Source organism: Bufo gargarizans, chromosome 5 (genome assembly GCF_014858855.1).
Source record: "Bufo gargarizans isolate SCDJY-AF-19 chromosome 5, ASM1485885v1, whole genome shotgun sequence".
Classification (NCBI taxonomy): domain Eukaryota; kingdom Metazoa; phylum Chordata; class Amphibia; order Anura; family Bufonidae; genus Bufo; species Bufo gargarizans.
Genome location: NC_058084.1, coordinates 484,563,363 through 484,589,729, shown reverse-complemented (window position 1 = coordinate 484,589,729; position 26,367 = coordinate 484,563,363). Strand labels below are relative to the sequence as shown.

Genomic DNA, 26,367 nt, shown 5'->3' with positions numbered 1-26,367 from the left:
GTGCCTTTACTTCCCAGCAACTATTGTGACACCTGAGAACAATAGCTGTGGGCAGCAAAGCTTTTTTTTTCTTCTATTGTTTCCAGACACAAAGATGACGCCTATTAAAGTCCTCCGACACAAAAGTGATTTGGCAAAAGTAGTCCTATTTATTTACAAATGAGCAGAGCCAGATTCCAATAAAATCACAGGTATGAAACATAACAAAAAGCAAATGGTTTATTGGGAATTATTTCTGAATGGAACATTTAAACCGGTCGGAAATTGCTCTTGTTGTGATGACCCCGAAACTTGTTACGGTGACTTCCCAGGCATCGGACATCTGCTCAGTGACTCTCCCCCTTCTTGCCTACAACCTGGAAAAAAAGACAAAAATAAATACAGTAATTTTTAAAGGGAACAGCAACAAAAGAATAAAAATTTTTTTTTAAAAAAGTATGAAATAAATAATCCCAGCACTTCCGCCATTAATCTGCTCCTCTAATTTGATGCTGTGCGCGTGCCAGTAGCCCAGCTACACCTCTTCTCCTCAGTATCATACATCTGGCTGCAGCAGGGTCCTCCCCCTCTGCTGTGCTTGTAATAGTCTGCATACGTCTTCTGATTACATATTACACTTCTCTTGTGATTACCGCCTACTCTAGAGATAGTGAGAAGAAGCCCCCTCTACGGTACTGAATCTTAGTGGCTGGCTGTGCGGTAGCAAGAATCACTCCCCCACCCATGTACAAGAAGATCTGGGCGATAGGTCTGAGTTACTGCGCACTTCTGGCCACCGGACACGTTGGCTGGACATTCTAAGAGGGAATCAAAAGAATAGGAAGGGGCATTATAACAAGTAGGTGACTACGCAGCTCCGTCCGTTGTGTTAGTGAAGCAGCGAAGCTGCCACTGAGGAGAATGGAACAGATTTTCAGCTGCTAAAATGTCTGCAACAAAATCTGAGGAAAGTTCATCAGTTTTTAACTTTTTTTATTTCTAGGTTTAGTATTTTTAACCCCTTAAATTCACATTATTTTGGGCGTTAATGGCAGTTATTAAGAATTGAATTTCAAGGGCCACAATGTATTTTTCCGTTGACATGGCAGAATGAGAGCTTTTCCTTTGCATGACGAGTTTTATTTCTTGGTGGCACCACTTTGGGGTACATCTAATGTACTGTGTAACATACCATATTTTTGCTTTATAAGATGCACCTTCCCCAACAGTGTGGGGGGGGGGGGGAGAATGGCAGAGTGAGCGCTTCATGTCTCATTAGTACACAGTAGGAGGGGGTTAGTACATTTTGGGGAGGGGTTTAAGATGTGAAAAACACAGCATTCCCGCCATTGTTTTTGGCATTTTATTTTGTTTCTGGGCATCAGTACGACGACCACAATATCAAATTTATATGGTTTTCTGTTTTTCAACTCTTGCAAAATAAAAACTTTTTTTAAAATCTGTATCTGTCACCGCAAAGCCCTTCTTTTTCAGTCAACAGGGCTGTGTGAAGGCTTATTTTTTGTGGGACAAGTTTTGGTTTCTATTGGTGCCATTATGGGGTATATGTATATATGATATTTCAATCAACTTTATAGCCCATTCACACGACCGCATGGTAGCTGTGCCTGTGTTGCAGACTGCAAATAGTGGTCCGCAAAACACAGGCACCGGCCATGTAAAATGCCGTATTGTGGTGAGGACTCACTGACGAATTGTTCTGCGATCCGCAAAATATAGGACATGTGCAATCTTTTGCAGTGAGGGGGGCACAGACCAGAAAGATCACGGAAGAACTTCAGAGTGTTCTGTGGGCTTCCAATCCGTGCCTTCGCTCTGCAAGAGATAGGACATGTCCTATCTTTAGCCACATTTTGCTGATCGCGGACCTATGCATGTCAATGGGCGGGCATCCACTATGTGGAGTTCACACGAGCAGTGCCCGTATTTTGCAGTTCACAACACGGGCACAGCGACCATAGGGTCACATGAATGGGCTCTAAGGCTACTTTCACACTAGCGTTCGGGTGTCCGCTTGTGAGCTCCGTTTGAAGGGACTCGCAAGCGGCCCCGAACGCTTCCGTCCAGCCCTAATGCATTCTGAGTGGATGCGGATCCGCTCAGAATGCATCAGTCTGACAGCGTTCAGCCTCCGCTCCGCTCAGCAGGCGGACACCTGAACGCTGCTTGCAGCGTTCGGGTGTCCGCCTGGCCGTGCGGAGGCAAACGGATCCGTCCAGACTTACAATGTAAGTCAATGGGGACGGATCAGTTTGAAGATGACACACTATGGCTAAATTTTCAAACGGATCCGTCCCCCATTGACTTTCAATGTAAAGTCTGGACGGATCCGTCTGAGGCTACTTTCACACTTAGAAATTTTTTAACAATATAATGCAGACGGATCCGTTCTGAACGCAAGTGTGAAAGTAGCCTTAATTGCATTTTTCAGGAGCAGGAATGAACAAAGAATAACTACTGTATTTTACAATTCTTTCAAACCTATTTTCACCAGTGATAACAGGTAATGTAATCATTTTAGGCTCCATTCACACGTCCGCAATTCTGTTCCGCATTTTGCACTTCCGAGTCCGCAATTCCGGACAAGATTAGGAATTTTCTATTATAGTGCCGACGATGTCCACAAAACACGGAACGCACATTGCCGGTGTCCGTGTTTTGCAGATCCGCAAAACACACATGGATGTGTGAATGGACCCTTATTGAACAGGCCATTACTGATGTACAGATACCAATTATATATATTTTTCAGTTTCAGTGCTTATTTGGCAGGGCAAAGCCAAATGGGCATCCCTACATGACAGGGGGGCAGGGCTGATGGGGTGCAAGAAGGAGCAGTGTGCAAGTGAACAAGAGCACTAGCCTTTCACAATCCTGCTATTCTAGCGCTGTGGCTCCCGCCCTTGCTGGACTGGAAAAGGCGCTGTGCCATGTACAGGACCACTGCCGGCAAATCAGTGGGTGTGCATTGGTTTAGTGTGAAAGTATGGCACCCGACTTTGGGTGCCGATTACCCTGCTTTAGAGTTCTCAAGGTGATCAAAAATAGATCCGCTGCGATCTGCCTCTCGGCACCCCAGACTGAAGGGACCATAGTGCTCCTGGCAAGTGACACATCCCCTTTATTCTACACCAAGCACAGGCCCGCAGTTTTGGTTAGCTCTGTCCAATTCACATGAAAGGGATGAAGCTGTAGAGGACCCTCATACCAGACATAGCCGCTACTAAAAGTACAGAGCGGTACCTTTAAATTATGAAGGGGATGCTGTACCCTTTAACAGTTTACCAGTTGGGGAATTGAGAATTGGACCCCTACAACCCAGTACACTGCTGGCCTATCCAAAGGCTAAACCATCAATTATCTACTTCAGAAGAACCCCTTAAAACGGTAAAACTCTGGCTACAAGAAGCCAACACTAGAGGGAGTTTATTATTGGATTTCATGTATAAACCGTGTACGATTAGCTCCCCCTAGTGGTACCTGGCAGGATTTTTCTCATTTAATTCTACATCTATACAGGGGAGCTTGAGATAAAAAAATAAAATAAAATGAATAGCAGTGGCAAATTACATAGAGGGAAATCGCAGCACAATTTGCTCCATGTCCTAAGCCTTTTTTGACACTGAACAGATATTCGTAGAATGACAAGTGTAATGCGACCGGCTGCTACGTACAAGACATTACCACATGTCCCTCCCCCTCCCCCAACTCACTCTCTTGAAGTCGTTCATGTTTGTTGCCTGTACCGGGGTCCCAATAAAAGTGAAGTATGTGATTCTTGTCGCCTCCTCGTCACCCTGATTGGACTGGACAAATAGCTGAAAGAAGAATGATTAGCGGCCGGTTAAGACGACGCTGGGGGATAGAGATGATGAATCTGCTGTGAACGGATCAGGTGGCCGAGCAATAAAAGACATAATTTAATTAGTCCACATATCAATTAGCCTAGCAAATTTCACAGATTTCACAAATTGGAACTGTCCTAGCAATGTCACTGCAGAGCAGCCACCTGTGCGCCGCGCGGCAGAATGGGTTATTTAAAGACTGGTGGATGTTACAGAGCGGAAATAGAACTTAAAAAATAATTTCTCTACGAGAGTCGGGGCAATGAAGCAAGCTAATGAGCCCGACGCGGCCACCGCCAATTACGGCCAAGAAAAAGGACCTTCACAGAATGGCCCCTAACGGCCTGGGAAGTTTCTATTAACCCCCTCATGGAGGAGCGATCTTATGCTTCCATGGATCAGGCTTTTGATTGTCATCAAAATAATACATTTAAAGGGGTTGTCCATTACTTTTATATTACACCATCAAGATCATCGGCCGGGTTCCGACAACCTGCACCACAACAGATCAGCAGAGACTGCAAAGCTCTGTCCAATGTGCCGTGGACGGAGCTGGTTCTTGCACTGAAATCAATGGGTTCCAGCTCTGTCTAATACGCAATGCTTTGTAGTTTCAGCACAGATCTACCCTGATTGATGGTGGTGCAGGGTGTCAGGATAGGGGCTAAGTATCTGAACGGCAAGGGTCTCACCCCACAAAAGCAGGGGTCCAGCGTTCCCCTGGTCGTACACGTCTGCTGCTCCATTCAACTCTTTGGGACTGGTGGAGAGCGACAAGCAATGGACACGAGTCACTGCCTTGAAATGGGGAGAACTCAGGTCCCTTGTGATCATAATCAGCGGGGGCTCCAGCAGACAAATCCCCTGATCTGTAGATAGGCGATAAGTTGTTATTCGGGGGTTCAGTAGCTGCCCCTTTTTTTTGTGAACCTAAAGGGGAAAGACATGGGTGACTAGTGCTCTCTCCATGTCACAGGCAGCAAGAGGACAGAATGAGAAGCTGTAGAGTGCAAGGGCCGCAGCAAACAGCACCTCAAAGCTCTGCTTCCTGAACCCCATGGATGTTATTGGAATACAAAGGTAATGGGGCTTTCTAGGATTTAAATACTGACAACCTATCCTCAGGCTAGGCCATCAATATCTGATCATGGATGTCTGACTCACAGCTCTTTGAAGGAGCTGCTGCGCTCGGGTGAGGACAGGTCATCAATATGGCAGGTAAAAAAAAAAAAAAAGTCACACTGGTTCCCCTCAACACACAGGAAATGATCACCGAGATTATCCCGAAGGGAAAACCCGCCTCAGCCAGTGACTGGTCCAGCAGTCATTTCCTGCGGGATGAGAGTGCAGGAAATAAAGCAGCAGGGACCTGGGAGGCAATGGAGTAGCATAGGAAGGATAGGGTGGGTATCACCTTTTTAACCCATTCTGAACATATACATACATATATATATATATATATATATATATACACATACATACACACACACACACACACCTGGGAAACCCTTTAAATTCAGTAACAAAAAAAAATTGGGTTTTTAAAAGGGTTTCCACGTATTTTTCCATAAACAGCGCCCCTCTTGTTCATGGCCGGTGCCTGGTACTGCAACTCATTCCCGCCAAAGTAAATGGACCCGAGATGCAATACCTGATGCAGCGGATGCATGAGAGTGGCGGTATTTCTGAGGACAATTCAAAAAGAGAAGCATACCCATTTTTCTAATGCTGCACAACACCCCTTTAATCAGATATTTACAAAACCAATGGTCCCCCAACTGTGGCTCTCTAACTACAACTCCCAGCGTCTAGGTCTTCTGGATACGCTTGTAGTTGTATTCTTGCAACAGCTAAAGAGCCACGGGTGGGGACCACTGGTCTTGTAAATTTCTGGCTAAAAGGGTTTTCCAGTAATAACGATCTTTTAGAAGGTGCCCGCAGCCTGCCTCCTGAAACGGAAAACGTATGAATCCTCCTGCCACGTTCTCCAGTCTCCATCTTCGGTTTCCGGCACTGGTCACATGCACCTCTCCAGCCAATGACTGGCCTCAGTGGTGATGTGGCCACAAGAGGCACATAATAGATAAAGCCAGTTATTGACTGCAGTGGAGCATGTGGTGACCATGTCCGCGCACCGGAGACGGCGTGGGACAGGAGCGGCGTTGAGCAGGTAAGTATGAATTTTCTGTTTAAAGTAGGGCTGCAACGATTAATCGATGTAATCGATTATATTCGATAACTGGATTCGTTGTCGACGAATCCAGTTATCGAATAATCGCCGATTCGTTGCTATGCGGGCGGGCGGTCGCTGCATCTTTATTTTACCTTTTTACAATGACGCTCCTGTAACAGCCAGGCAGAGCGGACGGCGGCGTAACGTCACTCACTCACGTGACACGCCTGCTCCGCCTCCTTCATTCATGAGGTGGACGGAGCAGGTGCGTCACATGAGTGAGTGACGTTGCGCCGCCGTCCGCTCTGCCTGGCTGTTACAGGAGCGTCATTGTAAAAAGGTAAAATAAAGATGCAGTGATTAGTCCGACTTATAAGCATCGGGGCCGGGGCTGTTATGGGGAGGGGGGAGGATCTGTCTATGGCACTGCTATGGGGAGGGGGGTCTGTGTATGGCACTGCTATGGGGAGGGGGGTCTGTGTATGGCACTGCTATGGGGAGGGGGGTCTGTGTATAGCACTGCTATGGGGAGGGGGGTCTGTGCACTGTTATGAGGAAAGGGATCTGTGCACTGTTATGCCCATAACAGTGCACATATCCCCCTCTCCATAACTGCGCCGCCCACAGATCCCCCTCTCCATAACTGCGCCGCCCACAGATCCCCCTCTCCATAACTGCGCCGCCCACAGATCCCCCTCTCCATAACTGCGCCGCCCACAGATCCCCCTCTCCATAACTGCGCCGCCCACAGATCCCCCTCTCCATAACTGCGCCGCCCACAGATCCCCCTCTCCATAACTGCGCCGCCCACAGATCCCCCTCTCCATAACTGCGCCGCCCACAGATCCCCCTCTCCATAACTGCGCCGCCCACAGATCCCCCTCTCCATAACTGCGCCGCCCACAGATCCCCCTCTCCATAACTGCGCCGCCCACAGATCCCCCTCTCCATAACTGCGCCGCCCACAGATCCCCCTCTCCATAACTGCGCCGCCCACAGATCCCCCTCTCCATAACTACGCCGCCCACAGATCCCCCTCTCCATAACTACGCCGTCCACAGATCCCCCTCTCCATAACTACGCCGTCCACAGATCCCCCTCCCCATAATTACGCCGTCCACAGATCCCCCTCCCCATAATAGTGTCGTCCACAGATCCCCCTCCCCATAATAGTGTCGTCCACAGATCCCCCTCCCCATAATAGTGTCGTCCACAGATCCCCCATAATAGTGTCGTCCACAGATCCCCCATAATAGTGTCGTCCACAGATCCCCCATAATAGTGTCGTCCACAGATCCCCCATAATAGTGTCGTCCACAGATCCCCCATAATAGTGTCGTCCACAGATCCCCCATAATAGTGTCGTCCACAGATCCCCCATAATAGTGTCGTCCACAGATCCCCCATAATAGTGTCGTCCACAGATCCCCCATAATAGTGTCGTCCACAGATCCCCCATAATAGTGTCGTCCACAGATCCCCCATAATAGTGTCGTCCACAATTTGTTTTAATATGGCCTTTGAACATAATTTTTCAAGTAAGATCATATAAACCTCTGTTTTGTAATTTTGTCGTTTTTCGCGATTAATCGTAGAAATTAATCGGCAACTAATCGATTATTCAAATAATCGTTAGTTGCAGCCCTAGTTTAAAGGGCACGATGTGGGCATTTGCTAAAAAAAAAAAAAATTTTTTTTTGAAAACCCCTTTTAGGCCACTTGCACACAACTTGTTCTATTTTGCGGTCCGCAAAAAATACGAATGCCGTCCGTGTGCATTCTGCATTTTGTGGAACGGAACAACTGGCCCCTAATAGAACAGTACTATCCTTGTCCGTTATGCGGAATAATAAAAGTCCAGTTCTATCCTTTAGCGGAACAGAAATACGGAAACGGAATGCACACCGAGTACCTTCAGGTTTTTTTTTGCGGACCCATTGAAATAAATGGTTCCGCATACGGTCCGCCCAAAAAACGGACCGGGCACGGAAAGAAAATACCTTCATGTGCAAGAGGCCTTAGGCCCCATGCACACGGCCGTTGTTCACAGCCGTGTGCGGGCCGTGGAACCGCGGCCTGGATCCCTCCTGAGAGCAGGAGCGCACGGCGTCACTGGTTGCTATGACGCCGTGCGCCCCCTGCTGCCGGCACAGTACAGTAATACACTGGTACGATCTATACCAGTGTATTACTGTACTGTGCCGGCAGCAGGGAGCGCACGGCGTCATAGCAACCAGTGACGCCGTGCGCTCCTGCTCTCAGGAGGGATCCAGGCCGCGGTTCCACGGCCCGCACACGGCTGTGAAACACGGCAGTGTGCATGGGGCCTTAATCAGATATTTACTAGCTGTTGCAAGAATACAACTACAAGCATAGGTCTACATGCTGGGGGTTGTTGTTTTGCAACAGCTGGAGAGCCACAGGTTGAGAAACATTGGTCTGGACAGTAAGAAGACGGGCTGAGAGGTATTTTCCTGAATGAAGGTGCTCTGCCAGCAGGTAAGTGCCTTTAGGAGGTGACTACTTACCGTTACACTGTTTACATTCTGGAACTTCACATAGCGCAGCTGTACAATGCCGTCCTCCTTAATATCATCCGCCGACAACTCCAGAGCTTGGGTGGGTTCACTCCTCATCGCTTCGTCAAAATCCATGGAGCGCGGGAGGTTTATGAAGATTTTGACATACTTTGGGCCTTGACCTGCAAGGGGGAAACAAGTCCATTTTAACCATTCAGTCCTGGGGGCAATTTACTTTCGTCCAAGACTGGACTGTCAGACGATCAGAGAAATAGGCGACATTCATGACTCTCGCACCAGAAATTTGAACATATATTCACACGCAGTAGATTTGTTGCAGAAAATTTCGGCTCCATTCACCTGACTGAGGTCCTTTGGGCGGCAGGCACATGGATTTATGCCCCCACTCAAGTGAGCGGCACAGTTTCTGCAGCAAAACCGCCGAGCATAAAAGTGTTGGTTTTCTGCTGGACAATCAGACGCTCTGAAATACCGGATGCCAGATTAAAGACGTCACCGGGTGTGCTAAAAGCGCATGTAAATCATTAAAGAGATTAACAAAAATGGCATAAATTGTGTCAAATGTAACTGTCATATGTGGCATAATAAAATTTGGAGTGACTTCTTGATGCCACCTCATAGCTGGTGCACATTTACACCGATATTCTGTCGACGTTACATCCTCGCTGCAGCCCGGGAAACAAAAGATCTAATAGGTGAATGTGCTGCTTTTAAAATGTTCTGGTATGGCCAACTGCTGAGCTTTTTATTTTTTCCTTTAAATTCTGATTACCGTACACCCAAAGCCCCTGTTCTGATAAATCCTATAAGAGATTGTGCCCTCTAGTGGCCAGTCACAAAAACGTGACTTGAAAAGCGCAGAAACAACAACCAACTGACGGGGGAAGAAACATCCAGTGTGGATCGATTTCTTATAGGTGAGGGGAGCTCCATTTTCTTATATAGAGCTCCAAAATCCCCTGCTTCACTGCATCAGACAGAAAGCAAAATGTTATAATGTCTGCCTGCAGCCGCCACTAGAGGGAGCTCACTACATACAGAAATATGCACGGAACTCAACTGTCCCCTAGTGGCGGCTGCAGGGAGATACTGGATATATTCAAATACATAGCAATTGTCTGCCACCCAAACAGTGCTGAGAATATCACACACTGGACTCATGAGAAAACATGGTAATAAAATACAGACTCAAAAATGTAAATAAAAAAATAAAAAATAAACGCAACATGAAAAAAAAAATTGTAGGACTGGAACGGCAAAGATGGCTTTCTGACAATTCTAGCACTACCAAAACTCCAGGTTATCCAGAAATCGAAAAGGAAGGGAATAAAGATTCACCAATGTAAAATGCAACCAGGAAAAAATAAATAAAATACAAACAGAAGCATTAAGAACACTTCAGAGGTTACTTCCACTTAGCAGAACAAAAAGGAACTCCAGGTCTAAGTGCAGTCAGCAGGAGACCTGCAGGACGCCAGCATGGCGGTGCGGGTCGGGGAGTAACAGAATTCTGCAGAGTCTTTGTTTATGTAATTAAAATGTTGAAGCGATTCAAAGTGAACGCAGTGGTCTGATGAAAGGAAAAGGCACTCACAGGTTAAGTGGAATTAACATGCGCCGGGGGATAGCTCCATGGCCTTTGTATACAACTTTGCATTAAAGAAATAAGCAAAAAGAAATGCTGGAAGTAAAAAAGTGTGTTGCGGTATCTAAATACTACTTCCTACCAGAGGAAGGGTCTGTATAGCGGTTTATGTAAACCTACCAGTAGATATCATCGCGCCGGGCTTGGGTGTTATGGTTCACCCGCCCGCAGCGTCCAGTTGCCCGGAGAACCAGGGTTGTTGGGTGGCCCGTTCTGACATCGGAGCCCTGGGAAATTAGGTGACACGCTGTGCAGGGACGCCGATGTGCGCCGCTTCCTCCTCAATATAAAAGGCCGGCGACTGCGTGTGCAGATGACGGCGAATTTCTTGTCCTATGGCTCCCCCTGCTGTTTCTCTGTGGTATTGAAGACTCCTTTGGCTTTGGATTTCTTAATTGGTATTGTGACTACATTTTTGGCTTCTGGCGATTTGGTATTGTATTGATCTCCTGGCTCTGACTTTTTGACGTGTTTGGTTTTCTCATTTGCCTCTGCCGTTTTTGTACTTCAGTGACCAACTGGCATTTGACCCTTTACTGTACGACTATTCTATTAGTGTTTGTTGTTTCCTGTTTACGTGTCGCCCTCACACTTATTCCAGCGTAGGGACTGCTGCCCAGCTGTGAAGTCCCTGCCTAGGGTGCCCGTGCAAGAAGATAGGGAAGTTTTAGGGCTGCACTATACCCGTTTGTGTGTGACGGTGGTCACCTATTGCTGACGTTGGATCTCAGGTTGGATGGTAAATATGGGAAATTAGCTACCTCCTCCTTTACTTTATGCCAAATAGTATGAGAAGGTAGCTGCTTTCTTCCTCACTCATATCAAATAGAAGGATCGAGTAGCTGCTCTTCCCTCACTCATGTCAACTAGTAGTAGAGGATATCCGTTTCCAATCTCACTCATATTAAATAGAAAGGAAGGTAGCTGCTTCCTCTCTTATTAATATCAATAGATATTGCTCCATCAGTCACATACAATGGGAGCAGACAGCTACTTCCTTCCACAGGCAAATCAACTAGGAGAAGAGGATAGCTACTTCCTCCATCACCAATGTAAAATAAAAAGGAAGGCAGCTACTTCCTCCATTACTCTCAAATAGGAGAAAGCAGCTACTTGTTCCACACTCATATCAACTAGGAGGAGAGGGTAGCTACGTCTACCATCACACATGTCAAATAGAATGTAGGCACCTTATCAATCATGATAAATAGAAGGTAGCCATGTCCTCCTCCATCACTGGTGTCAAATAGGGGAAGGTAGCCACCTCCTGCATATCAACTAGGAGGAGAGGGAGGATACTTCCTCTGTCACCAATGTCAGATAGGAAGGTAGCTGCTTCCTCCCTCACCAAACTTCAAACATAAAGGAAGGTAGCACACTAATGTCACATAGGAGGAGAGGTCACCTGCTTCCTATTTTAGCTTTCTATCCTTTAAAAACAAAGACGTGTGACCCTGTAAGCTATAAATGAAGGCGAAGGCTCATGAGGTTGATGTCCAGCATCCCTTATGGACAAAGCAAATCACCGATATTCTACCAGATCATGTTTCACCATCTATCACAGAGTCAATCAATGGGAGGGACCAGGTCATAAGAAGTCCCATGAAGAAATGTGTCTGTAACTATTGGGGCCAGTTCATACTGAGTTTTTGGCACTATTTTTGGAGCATTTCTGCCTCAAAATCAGTTCCAAAAATGCCTCAAAAGAGCCTCCCATTCATTTTAATGGGAAGCAGCACTTGCTATTTATTTTTTTATTTTTTTTGACAAGTGTAAAAAAGAAGCAGAGCTAAACCACCCATTGAAATGAACAGGAAGCAGGGAAAAAAAAGCAGGAAAAAAACCCCAAAAAAACAGCTCCATGTAAGTCCATGCGTTTACCGCACTTCTTTGGCACAGATACGCTTCAAAAACCTCAACCTGATATTTCAGCTTTGTATTGAACACACAATGGTTAAATAAATAAAAAGAAAAAAAAGACGCATCAAAATACTGCATCAAAAAGGCGCCAAAAAGTCAGCGCGTAATTCGTTTTTTTAAGTGTGTTTATCAAAATCAGTTGTGTGGGTCCTAAGACTGCTACTTCCCACCCCAGAGGCAGGAGACATCTGGAGAACAAACAGCTGGGCTTAGAAAAGATCAAAATAAATCCCAGCAGGCGTATCGATTTATTTTTTCTTCAATGCTTTATTCCATATACAGATTGATCCATACACAGGACGCGTTTCGGCCCGTCCAGCCTTCCTCAACTGCAGTTGAGGTAGGCTGGACGGGCCGAAACGCATCCTGTGTATGGATCAATCTGTATATGGAATAAAGCATTGACGAAGAAAAAAAAAAACAAAAAAAAAAACACGATACGCCTGCTGGGATTTATTTTGATCTTATAGTGGGAGCGATCCCTTCCCGTGCAAGCGAATTTACAAGGTGGTGAGCTGTCTTTCTTCTATATCGAAGGGCTTAGAAAAGAGACCACAACAATGATTCAGGAGCCCTGGAAAGTTTGCAGCTCTGGATGGAGGAACGCCTTCATTCATTTAAAGGACCACTTTAGAAAAACATTTGACACTGTGTTATTGTCTAGTGTCACCGGAGGGGGTGCTGGGAGGTGGAAGGTCGCCAACCTGATATTGATGTATCAGGACCTATCAAGTGAATGAGGGCAGCTCTGGAGTAACTAGACGCAGCCACTACACAGTGTGCAGACATGTGTCTTTCTGGTGCCTAGTTCTGGCATCGCAACTAGTGAAAATAGCCGATCATCAGGGGGTGCTGAGAGTCAGACCCCTGCCGATCTGATATTGATGACCCATCCTAAGCCCTGGAAACCCCCCCCTTAAATGGTCTCTGTAATGAAGAGGTTTCACCTGGGTCCTTGAGCCAGTGGTCTTAGGCTACTCTCACACTAGCATTTTTTGCTGGATCCGGCAGGGTTCAGCAAAATCGCTTCTGTTACTGATAATACAACCATCTGCATCCGTTATGAATGGATCCGGTTGTATTATCTGTAACATAGCCAAGACGGATCCGTCATGAACTCCATTGAAAGTCAATGGAGGGCGGATCCGTTTTCTATTGTGTCAGATTCTGAGTTAAACGGATCCATCCCCATTGACTTGCATTGTGGGTCATGACGGATCCGTCTTGCTCCGCATCCCAGGATGGAAAGCAAACTGCAGCTGTATGAGAATGGAACAGAGTGCGTTTTGGAGCACTCCGTTCAGTTATGTTTTGCCCCCATTGACAATAAATTGGGACAAATCTGAAGCGTTTTTTCCAGTATTGAGCCCCTATGACAGATCTCAATACCGGAAAATATTAACGTTAGTGTAAAGGTGGCCTTACCAGGGCAGATTTTACAAGGTTCAAATCTCAGGATGACATGATGTAAATAATCCACAGGCAAAGTGAGGCTCCAATTCACTCACCGTTATCAGGACCCTGGAGCTTCATGGAGTATAACTTCACCGGCTGGTTGAAGGCTACGGTGATCAGGAGCTGGGGGGTGGGGGAGAGAAAGAACAGTCAAATCAGGCATCAGATGTAAATTATACACATTTTCAGCAAGTCTGGCAAATAACGACTAAAATGATAAGAGCCCCAAGTGGTGGCCTCTGGGTCTGCAGATGGAGCAGGGTTTTACGGGGAGTTTCGGTTTCTGCAAATAAATGCTACTTTTTGCATAATTTTATTTATTTTTTTTACAAGTTTCCGACATAACTTCTGTATTTTGTTTATCGAGATCTCTGATGGCTGTCATTTAAGAGGAATAGTCATCGTTTACTGCTTGGTTTCTCTTGCACAGCTTCTTAAAGGGGTAGTCCCGTCTTGGACATTGTTGGTATATTGCTAGGATATGCTCCCAATGTCTGATACTTAGAGCGGAGCCTGCAAAGTGCCGGAGGGCGCACCACATATGCGCAGCCACCCTCCATTTCTATGGGGCTGACTAAAATAGACAAGTGGCGCACTCAGCTATTTTCAGAAGTCCCATTAAAACAAAAAGGGAAGTGCACCGCTCCAATGACTCCTATGGGGCTCACAGAAATCGGCTATTTTCGGCAGTCCAATAAGGGAGGCTGCACATGGGCGATGCGCCCTCCATTGTCGTTATAGGTGCGGGTCCCAGAGGTGGGACCCCCACCTAGTAGACATTGGGGGCATATCCTAGAGATATGCCCCCAATATCCAACATAGGATAACCCTTTAAAGGGTTATCCTATCTTACAAAGTGACAGGAGACGGCTAGGATATGCCATCACTTTATGATCCTGAGAATGAATAGTGCTGGTGTATTACTGCGTCAACGCACGATCTTCCCCGACCACCTACCTGTGCAGGGAACTACGGCACAACACCAACACTGCAATGCCAGACACAGCCCATGGACGCGAGTGGCGCCGCTTCTAGAAATTAGTTAGGCCCAGTTATCTAATCTCAGACAATCGGTTTACGTATAGTGGTCTATGCCCCTGATCGTTGTATGGAAGGCATAGGTACACAGTTCTTAAAGGGGTTGCCCAAGTTTAGAAAAACATGGCTGCTTTCTTCTAAAAACAACACCAGCCCCAGCTCGGTTCACAGGTTGTGTTCGGTATTGCAGCTCTGCTCCATTGACTCTAATGGAGAAGAGCTGCAATGCTAGACCAAACCATAGACAGAGGGGGGGGCTTGCTGGATTAGAAAGAAAGTAGGCATGTTTTTCAATCCTGAACAACAAGGAACAGCAGACATTGTCCCTGTCACTAAGCTCCTTCATCCGATAAGAAGGGTAAAGAGGGTCCAAACTGGACGCCCCATACACATGGCCAAGCAGAAAGTGCTTCAGACCGGTGACCGGGAGTCCTCTCTGATCTGTATATATCACCAGTACCTGCTCATCGCAGTCTGATTCCAGGTACGTGGGGTCTTTCCGTAAACAGTTTTCAAAGCCGTGGTCATCGCTCTCGTTGAGACATTCACATCCAGCTTTACTTATAAAAGGCATCAAGTCCATCTACAGGAGGAAGAGAACAAGGGGAGTCGGGTCAATTAGAGGCCTAGAAAGGAATACAGCAATATAAACTAATATGAAGTCCCTGTTCACACGCTGCAGATTTTGTCTGTTACATTCATCTGAATCCAGATGCTCGCTGCAGTAATAATCCCGTTCAGATGAAGAAGCCGGTCACTGAACTCTCTGCTGCAAATCTATCAGCAGGGGCGTCGCTGGGTTACAACATTCGGGACCTGGGCCCCTGATGTTTTGTCCCAGGCCCTGAATGTCCTGCCTGCCAGACAGATCCAACTGTATTGCCATCCCCAGGACGGCAATACAATTGAATCTAACGTCTTGCTGAAAACCTGTGGTGACATCACAGTCCATGTGATCAGTTCTAAATTCAGTAGCTGAAAAGGACCTGTGATGATGTCACCATCATGTGACCAGTGCAGGAGAGGACGGCTCAGCAGTGAAGAGAAGCTCTGGGAAGAGGCTGAGGTGAGATCTGCTACATGAGGAGAGGTAAGTGAAGGGAGAGGCAGAGCAATGCTGGGAGTTGTGGTTATTTAACTGGGACTGTATGTTAGGGCTGAAGTTATTTACGTGGGACAGTGTGGTGGTGTGATGTTATTTACTTGGGACTGAATATTGAGGGGTGATGTTATTTACATGGGACTGTATGTTGAAGGTGGCTAGGGAGGGGGTGATGTTATTTACGTGGGACTGTATTTTGGAGGGGTCAGGAGAGATGTTGTGATGGTATTTACATGGGACTCTAAGGCGGAGGAGGGAAATAATGTTATTTACATGGGACTGTATGGTGGAGGGGCTGAGGAATTATAATTTGAGGACAGTAAACGGAGGAATATAACAGTAGGGGGAGATATAAATACTGGGGGCACTGTGTGGGCATTATAACAGTAGGGGGCGATATAATACCCACACAGTGCCCCCAGTATTTATAACAGTAGGGGGCATTATAAATACTGGGGGCACTGTGGGGACATTTTAAATCCAGGGGACATTAAGCGTTCTTATTACTACTGGGGGCTCTATAGGAGGGACTTATAGATCCATATTATTTCTACTAGGAGTACTATGGGGGCCTTATTACTACTGAGGGGTCTGTAGAAAGCTTTATTACCACTGGGATAACGATAGGGGGGCCTTATTTCTACTAGGGGCTCTGTAAGGACATTAATAATACCGGAGGGCTCTTTAACTAATGGGGGCACTCTTGGGGAGCACTATCACTGTTGGGGGCACTGAAGGGGGCAGTATTACTAATGAGGGTATTCTAGAAGGGAATTACTATTGGTGGGACTATGAGGAGCACTATTACTACAGGATAGTATTCGGGGGTACAGAAAAGTAAGGAACCTAAAGATGTCTGTGTTTCACACTTTGCAGAGACGAGGAGGCTGAGAGAAGTTGTCCAGACTGAATGGAGAAGATGATGACAGAGAAGATCTACATGAGAGGAGACGTCACCTGGGAGGCCCCGGATGTGATAGGTACGTGCTGCTGTATAGCAAGTACAGCAAAAAGTCTTCAGTGCTCGTGTTTGCAGAGGTGGGGGGGGGGGGGGACTGGTTGACTTAGGGCTATATTCGTTGGGGCTTGGGCCCCGGATCTTTTGAGACCCTACAACGCCCTGTCTATCAGAGACAAATCTTAATACCAAACAGGTACCACCACAGAAGACAGCGAGTGCACAGGTAGCCCCCATCCAGAGCCCCTATTGGGTGCCTAGAAAAAGGGGATCTCCACTGTGTGATCACATTTTTTTTATTTTTTTTCAAGGGACTTCCAAAGTATCTTCCAGCGGGAAGCCCCAAAGATCAGCTGTAATCTGAGGGGATACTTGACAGTAAGTATTCTATGTCCCTACAGCGCCACCACAGGAGAAATGAAGCATTACACAGGGCCCATTCATATCAGTGGGCAGTCTGTGTAACCCTGGGCACACAGTTTAACCCCTATTTTTATTTTATTTTTTTGCAGGACAACTATATTTTAATGGCAGCATTCTGGGGTACACAACTCCTGGATTAAGTTTTACTAATTGTTTCTGGGCGGGTTCTGTGGCATTGATAACAGCGATACCAAACACATTGTTTTTATTAAAATTTTACTACTTTTGCACAATAAAAGCTTTTTTTTTTTTAAATAAAGAAATAACTAACTAAAATCTTTTTGCATCACCGTATCCCAAGACCCATAACTTATTTTTCTTACTACTGAGCTTCATTTTTGCGGAATGGCTTGTAGTCTTCATTGCTACTATTTTGGTGTACATAATACATTTTGATCACTTTTGTATTCCTTTTTGGAGGGGCGGTTAAGCAAAAACAGCAACTTTGGCATTGTAGGTTTTTTGTGGTTTTTACCTGCACTCACCTGTCGAAATAAATGACACGATCTTTGTGTAGGTCAGGTCGTCACAGATTCTGCGATACCAAATGTGTGGAGAGGTTTCGTTTTTTTTCCCCCCCAATTATTTTCATTGAAAATTCCACCAGTGGACTTTGACGTGATCGATTCCCTAATACACCACACTACTTATGTAGTACAGTGTATTATATACATTAGTGGAAAGCTGACAGGCAATCTACTAGGCCTGCACAGAAGGCAGACCTGGGGGCCTCTATTAGACACCCGGCGAGGGCATTTGTGGGACAGAAATATATCTATCTTGTACATAGAGCATACTTATCGACGCTTCTGATCACAAGCCATAGAGAAACATATGACAGCTCTCCAGAAACACTACAACACCCAGCATGCCCAGACAGCTGGAGAACCTCAGGATGAGATGACTGCCAGTTATACGTACATAGCCTTTGGGAATATCTGTGTCCTCGTTGTTCCCTGGGTCATTTTCTAAGTGCTGTTTGATCTTGTCTTCTAGGCCGGCGGCGTCTGCCCCTTGGTACTGGTCGATTTTCACTTTATTTCGGAAGAATAAAAACGTGGGAGTCGCGGATATATTATTGGCAGCGGCTGTCGCCTAAAACGTGAACACAGCAAGCGTGTGAGCAATAGGATTCAAAGCATAACCAGACAGCAGTAAAAGGGGTCCTCTTCACATGAGCACATTAGGGGTTAAAAACTGTTAAAGTGGGTGGGGTTGATTATCAGATTCTGCCCCCTTAAAGGGGTTGATCACCCCTGGAGACCTTTTCTACAGACCCCCCCCCCATTGCTGCCCTACTGGCTGTGCAGGTCCTTGGTCTCTCCTATTTCCCACTGCCCTACTGGCTGTGCAGGTCCTCGGTCTCCCCCTTCCCCCACTGCCCTACTGGCTGTGCAGGTCCTTGGTCTCCCTCTTTCCCCGCTGCCCTACTGGCTGTGCTGGTCCTTGGTCTCCCTCTTTCCCCGCTGCCCTACTGGCTGTGCAGGTCCTCGGTCTCCCCCTTCCCCCACTGCCCTACTGGCTGTGCAGGTCCTCGGTCTCCCTCTTTCCCCGCTGCCCTACTGGCTGTGCTGGTCCTTGGTCTCCCTCTTTCCCCGCTGCCCTACTGGCTGTGCAGGTCCTTGGTCTCCCCCTTTTCCCGCTGCCCTACTGGCTGTGCAGGTCCTTGGTCTCCCTCTTTCCCCGCTGCCCTACTGGCTGTGCAGGTCCTTGGTCTCCCTCTTTCCCCGCTGCCCTACTGGCTGTGCAGGTCCTCGGTTTTCCCCTTTTCCCGCTGCCCTACTGGCTGTGCAGGTCCTTTGTCTTCCCCTTTTCCCACTGCCCTACTGGCTGTGCAGGTCCTCGGTCTCCCCCTTCCCCCACTGCCTGTGCAGGTCCTCGGTCTCCCCCTTTTCCCGCTGCCCTACTGGCTGTGCAGGTCCTCGGTCTTCCCCTTTTCCCGCTGCCCTAGTGGCTGTGCAGGTCCTTGGTCTCTAAAATCCCTCCTTCGCACCCCCTAAAAAAAAAAAAAAAAAAATCAGCATCTAGTTGCCAAAGACTGGCTGCAGTTGTCATGTGTGACCATGCATGGGTGACATGGACAGTCACTTGCTGCAGCGCTGACGTGACCAACGTAAAAAAAAAGATGTTGATGCTGGGAGACCCGTGACCTGCAGAGCCAGCGGGCAAGACATGGTTGGGACCAAGTATGTATGATTAGCAGCACAGGTCAACCACACTGGCGGACTCTGAGGAAACCAACCCCTTTAAAAGGTTAGGAGACAAACGTGTGATCGCTGAGATGAAGGGGGGGGTCCAACCACGGGGCTATTTACTAATCCTAGACACTAGGGTCCCCTGAATCCCTTGTGTGAATGGGGCAGAAGTACACAAGCATGACCACCGCTGCCCATAGTTCTGTGGGACTGCCGGAAACAGCAAAGCTGAAGGGAGTGGTGGTCAAACCTGCATTCTACCACTCCATCCATAGAGGGGATTCAATGACCCCCGATCACTGGGGGGGGGTCTCAGTGATCACACACGTCTTGCATAACCTGTGCATAGGCGATTACAGTTCTTATGGGAAACCATTTTAACTTAAAAGGGACGCTTCCTCATAAAAGGTGCATTTTTTTAACTCAATATTTACAAAAACTTTTTGTCCTCCTCTAGCAGGAGTTTTAAAATTCCTGAAAGGAAATGCAAATTAATGTCAACTTACAGCTGCTTTTATACAGCTGACAAGTGACAGCCATCTCTCCCGACACCCCACACACAAGCAAGCGTGGCTCAGCCGAGCATGCATGTGTTTTAAATGAGGAATAAGCTGCTGCCAGGCACCTCTGACAATGGCTTACTTCCTCAAGACCAAAAGGATCGGGCATACTGAAATTCAACTGCCCAATCCTCCTCATTCCCCCCAGATATCTCGGGGAAAGCTGGGAGATCCCATACACATTAGATGGTTGATCCCAGTTCAAGTCCCTCTCCTCTAACTCATTAAAGGGACTGTTCACCAGGATAGGTCATCAATATCAGATCGGCGGGGGTCTGATTCCCGGCTGTTTGAAGAGAAGGCCACGCTCCTGCTGCCTCGCAACCGCAGCGGTGAGCAGGTGTAATAAGATCTAAGGCGTCCCCGCTCACCTCTATGGGACAGCTCTGTCCTATACACTTGAATACTACAGAGCTGTCCCATTGAAGAGAATGGGGGAAGCGGAGATGTAATTAAACTGCTTACCGCTGCGGTTGCGACGTGCCGATAAACAGTGATGAGACGACAGCGCTCGTACAAGCGCTGCTTTGTCTTCAAACAGCTGATCGGCGGGAGTGTCGGGAGTCGGACCCCCCGCCGATCTGATATTGATGACCTATCCTGAGGATATCGCTGAGTGCTGCAGCCAGTGACTGTCCGCAGCGGTGTCATGTCATCAATAATTGATCGGTGGGGGTGGGACACCGGGGACCCCTGCCGATCAGCTGTCTGAAAAGGCACTGGTGCTCACCTAGCACAGCGCAGTCCATGTGATAGCGGTTGTGCTTGGGATGGCAGCTCAGCTCCATTGAAGAAAATGCACCTAGGTATTGTGACCAATGAACCTGACGTCACATGGCCTAGGGAAAGTGGATTGGCGGGGGTCCCGGGTGTCAGACCCCCACCAGTCAGATACTGATGACCTGTCCGGAGGATATCTTTAACTAATGGGGGCACTGTAGGGGGGCAGTATTACTAATGAGGGTATTCTAGAAGGGAATTACTATTGGTGGGACTATGAGGAGCACTATTACTACAGGATAGTATTCGGGGGTACAGAAAAGTAAGGAACCTAAAGATGTCTGTGTTTCACACTCTGCAGAGACGAGGAGGCTGAGAGAAGTTGTCCAGACTGAATGGAGAAGATGATGACAGAGAAGATCTACATGAGAGGAGACGTCACCTGGGAGGCCCCGGATGTGATAGGTACGTGCTGCTGTATAGCAAGTACAGTAAAGTGTCTTCAGTGCTCGTGTTTGCAGAGGTGGGGGTGACTGGTTGACTTAGGGCTATATTCGTTGGGGCTTGGGCCCCGGATCTTTTGAGACCCTACAACGCCCCTGTCTATCAGAGACAAATCTTAATACCAAACAGGTACCACCACAGAAGACAGCGAGTGCACAGGTAGCCCCCATCCAGAGCCCCTATTGGGTGCCTAGAAAAAGGGGATCTCCACTGTGTGATCACATTTTTTTTATTTTTTTTCAAGGGACTTCCAAAGTATCTTCCAGCGGGAAGCCCCAAAGATCAGCTGTAATCTGAGGGGATACTTGACAGTAAGTATTCTATGTCCCTACAGCGCCACCACAGGAGAAATGAAGCATTACACAGGGCCCATTCATATCAGTGGGCAGTCTGTGTAATGCAGGACTGGACAGGACCTCCAGAGCGAGAGACGCTATTAGTAACCGCTCTCGACTCCGGCAGATGAGAATCCTGTACAGACGCACTCCGCTCCATTCACTCAGACTTCTCTACGGGTGCGACCACACGGTCAGGTTTCCGGACGCAGTTTTGGAAGACAACCTGGAGTGAATGGTCCTTTTTTTTTTTTTTTTAATCTGTCCTTTATACTTTCTCTCCTTTTATGATCCACTCCTGAATTTGGCTTCCAAAACTGCATGCAGAAACCCCCGCCGATCAGCTGTCTGAAAAGGCACTGGTGCTCACCTAGCACAGCGCAGTCCATGTGATAGCGGTTGTGCTTGGGATGGCAGCTCAGCTCCATTGAAGAAAATGCGCCTAGGTATTGTGACCAATGAACCTGACGTCACATGGCCTAGGGAAAGTGGATTAGTCAGATACTGATGACCTGTCCGGAGGATATCTCGGAAAACCCCTTTAATTATAACCTAGACTGTGGATAGGTGCTAAACAATTATTGTAGGAAAACCCCTTTAAGGTTTCGGACGGCCATACTGGTTCCAGCACCGTGACACTGACGGCACCATTATACCCATCTCTCAGGCCTGTAGGTGACTGGAGCAGCAGTACACATGACTGGGAAGGCTGAGTACAGCAGGTCGCCCCCCGCGTGGCGGGGGCAGGTTACTTACTTGGCACTGATGTACATCTACTTCCAGAAAGACGGCCTGGGGATACTTATTGCTCAGCGATGTGAACGCCGGCGCTATCCTCACACAGGGGGTGCACCTGAAAAACAACAACCGGAAATATAACGGAGGCAGAAACCAACACGAGAGAGACTAACCCTGTGCGGGGGAGGACGCGGGACGGGGACAATCCTATTTACTTAACGATTAGACTAAAGCACGCCATCCTATTACTAAGACCAGATCAGCAGCGGTGATTCACAGACATGGAGGAGAAGGGGCATCATCACTACCAGACACAACTACTACCCCCAGACTGCAAAAGTTAGATGTCCTGTATTATACTCCAGAGCTGCACTCACTATTCTGCTGGTGCAGTCGCTGTGTACATACATTACATTACTTATCCTGTACTGATCCCGAGTTACGTCCTGTATTATACTCCAGAGCTGCACTCACTATTCTGCTGGTGGAGTCACTGTGTACATACATTACTTATCCTGTACTGATCCTGAGTTACATCCTGTATTATACTCCAGAGCTGCACTCACTATTCTGCTGGTGGAGTCACTGTGTACACACATTACTTATCCTGTACTGATCCTGAGTTACATCCTGTATTATACTCCAGAGCTGCACTCACTATTCTGCTGGTGGAGTCACTGTGTACATATATTACATTACTTATCCTGTACTGATCCTGAGTTTCATCCTGTATTATACTCCAGAGCTGCACTCACTATTCTGCTGGTGGAATCACTGTATGTTAGTTTCAAAAGCCCCTAGTGCTAACTACATGCTAATAACCAATTTACATTCCAATTTCAGGACCTCCGCTTGCTTTTAGTAAATTAAAATATTATTCTTTTCATATAAAGACTGGAAACCAATTCAGAGCTAACACTAACAGCTGAGCATTTGTTACAGTTGTATCTGTCGTAGACAACTGTTTTGTAAGTCAGGCCGTAAACTCCAGACTGATACAATGTGTCAGTGCAGGTAACATGTAACAAACTATCAGGGCAGACATTTGTTCCACTGATGCATTTCACACACAGTGGACTGCCTTGCCTAGACACAACTGTAACAGAATCTCAGCTGTGACAAGTATGAAATCGCTATGCGCCGACAGCAAGCAGAGCTCTTGAAAACAGTGAGAAAAGCTCATTAGAAAATGCGGATATTTTCATATTTACATAAGACCTAATAAACATAACTTATAAATAATGTAGTCCCTTAAAGGGGACTTCTAGCGAGGTGAATTGGGGGTCTATGGATTAGATACACCATCCACGTCCAACTGTGGGGGTCTCCCGACCCTGAATACAATGGGACAGAAGCAAATGGAGTCGCTCATCCAAAATAGACTCAGTGAGTGACTTACGGTCGGACTCCCACCATATAGACCCCCACTGATTACTGTCAGAAGACCCCCTCTAAATGTCACCAGCCCCACAGTGACAGGATGCAGTGGCGAGTCCGTCAGCAAGGAGTGTGGAGTCCGTCAGGAAGTAGTCCGAGGGCTCTGTATTATCCTTGCACCCCCTCAGCCCTGCTCCTCTTCTTACCCTCTCATGGTGAACTTGACCACACTGAGCCTAGAACCGGCAGCGCTCAGCTCCGGCTGGAAGTCCGCGTCTCCCGCGATCACCTTCACCCCCACCATTTTCCAGGACAGCCGCCTCTATCCACCGGCAGCAAAAAATTTGTTTTCTGCCGCGTCACGCCGGGCCCTGACTGTTCCTTAGCCCCCCCACAATGCAACGCGGCGGCATGCCGGACCACGTGACGCCGAGTCGCCATCTTACTTCCTGGCAGAGTCGCTTGTTTTTCTCGTAGGCGTGGTCACGTGATTGTTGCCCGCTGCCTCTTCTGTCTTTAGGCTTCGAGAAAATGGCGGCCGGGCGAGGGGGGTGTACCGTTATACTACCCTACCTCGTGAGATTTCCCTACCTCCTGACGCACTGCTAATGACGTAAGGAGGCGTTCCTGAGTTTTGACCATCTGCGCATGCGCAAACCGACAGTTTATGGAAAATCTCAGCGGAGTTCAGCGTTACACCGGAACACTGCGCATGCGCAGGAGAGCCTCAGTATATTACGGCCTAGTGCGCAAGCGCGGCTAACAGAGCGAAATAGAGCACAGGGGATGGATGAGGGCAGTATGTTATACTGGAGGGAGGGACACTGGGGATGGGGGAATGAAGAGTTTGTCTCAAATGGGAAATAGGGAGAGGTGGTTAAGGGGGTGGCTGTGGGAACACGTTGGTTTAACCCCTTAGGGACGGGCTCATTTTCACCTGAAGGACTTGGCCATTTTTTGCAAATCTGACCAGTGTCACTTTAAGTGCTGATTAACTTTAAAACGCTTTGACTTATCCAGGCCATTCTGAGATTGTTTTTTCGTCACATATTGTACTTCATGACAGCGGTAAAATGGTGTAAAAAAAATAAAATCATTTTTATTTATAAAAAAAATACAAAATTTACAAATAATTGGGAAAAATTTGCACATTTTTAAGTTTCAATTTCTCTACTTCTATAATACATAGTAATACCTAAAAAAATAATTACTTTACATTCCCCATATGTCTACTTCATGTTTGGATCATTATGGGAATGATATTTTATTTTTTGGGGATGTTAGAAGGCTTAGAAGTTTAGAAGCCAATCTTGAAATTTTTAAGAAATTTTCAAAAACCCACTTTTCAAGGACCAGTTCAGGTCTGAAGTCACTTTGTGAGGCTTACATAATATAAACCACCCCAAAAATGACCCAATTCTAGAAACTACACCCCTCAAGGTATTCAAAAATGATTTTACAAACTTTGTTAACCCTTTAGGTGTTCCACAAGAATCAATGGAAAATAGAGATACAATTTCAAAATTTCACTTTTTTGGCAGATTTTCCATTTTAATATTTTTTTCCAGTTACAAAGCAAGGGTTAACAGCCAAACAAAACTCAATATTTATGGCCCTGATTCTGTAGTTTACAGAAACACCCCATATGTGGTCGTAAACCGCTCTCTTTGCTGGACTGTTTTTTTTTACACCATGTCCCATTTGAAGCCCCCCTGATGCACCCGTAGAGTAGAAACTCCAAAAAAGTGACCCCAGTTTAGAAACTACGGGATAGGGTGGCAGTTTTGTTGGTACTAGTTTAAGGTACATATGATTTTTGGTTGCTCTATATTACACTTTTTGTGAGGCAAGGTAACAAGAAATAGCTGTTTTGGCACAGTTTTTTTATATTTTTTTGTTATTTACAACATTCATCTGACAGTTTTTTTTTATGGTATTCACCTGAGGAGTTAGGTCATGTGATATTTTTATAGAGCATGTTATTACGGACGCGGCGATACCTAATTTGTATACTTTTTATTTATTTATGTAAGTTTTACACAATTTCATTTTTGAAACCAAAAAAATCATGTTTTAGTGTTTCCATAGTCTGAGAGACATAGTTTTTTCAGTTTTTTGGCGATTATCTTGGGTAGGGTATGAGTTTTGCGGGATGAGATGACGGTTTGATTGGCACTTTTTTGGGGTGCGTATGACTTTTTGATCGCTTGCTATTACACTTTTTGTGATGTAAGGTGACAAAAAATGTCTTTTTTTACACAGTTTTAAAAAAAAATGGTATTCACCTGAGGGGTTAGGTCATGTGATATTTTTATAGAGCATGTTATTACAGACACAGCGATACCTAATATGTATACTTTTGTTTTATTTATGTAAGTTTTACACAATAATATCATTTTTGAAACAACAAAAAAAATCATGTTTTAGTGTCTCCATAGTCTGAGAGCAATAGTTTTTTCAGTTTTTGGGCGATTATCTTAGGTAGGGTCTCATTTTTTGCGGGATTAGATGACGGTTTGATTGGCCCTATTTTAGGGTGCATATGACTATTTGATTGCTTGCTATTACACTTTTTGTGATGTGAGGTGACAAAAAATGGCTTTTTTTACACAGTTTTTTTTACAGTGTTCATATCATGTGATATTTTAATAGAGCAGGTTATTACAGACGCGGTGATACCTAATATGTATACTTTTTTTTAATTCACTGAAGTTTTACACAATAACAGCTTTTTTTAAAATAAAAAAAATTATGTTTTAGTGTCTCCAATATTCTGAGCCATAGTTTTTTTATTTTTTGGGCTATTGTCTTAGGTAGGGGCTCATTTTTTGCGGGATGA

General features: G+C 46.4%; 1 protein-coding gene across 1 annotated transcript; it reads right to left on the bottom strand.

Annotated features, from left to right (window-relative positions):
• Positions 1–126: 126 nt before the first annotated feature.
• TXNL1 (thioredoxin like 1) lies at positions 127–23,945 on the bottom strand. Its single transcript, XM_044294955.1, has 8 exons — positions 23,735–23,945; positions 22,170–22,266; positions 18,021–18,194; positions 15,077–15,199; positions 13,632–13,701; positions 8,547–8,719; positions 3,714–3,818; positions 127–356 (listed from the first exon to the last, which is right to left on the bottom strand). The coding sequence occupies exons 1-8, from the start codon at positions 23,830–23,832 to the stop codon at positions 327–329; spliced, it is 870 nt and encodes a 289-aa protein (XP_044150890.1). The 5' UTR covers positions 23,833–23,945; the 3' UTR covers positions 127–326.
• Between the last annotated feature and the right edge of the window lie 2,422 nt (positions 23,946–26,367).

What these genes read in the sequence shown, in the direction of transcription:
- TXNL1 (XM_044294955.1), bottom strand. Translation starts at nt 23,832, where the DNA reads ATGGTGGGGGTGAAGGTGATCGCGGGAGACGCGGACTTCCAGCCGGAG. An exon ending in TAGATGTACATCAGTGCCAA is followed by an intron (nt 18,195 to 22,169) that starts GTAAGTAACCTG and finishes TTCACGTTTTAG; the next exon opens with GCGACAGCCGCTGCCAATAA. An exon ending in AATCAGACTGCGATGAGCAG is followed by an intron (nt 13,702 to 15,076) that starts GTACTGGTGATA and finishes CCCACCCCCCAG; the next exon opens with CTCCTGATCACCGTAGCCTT.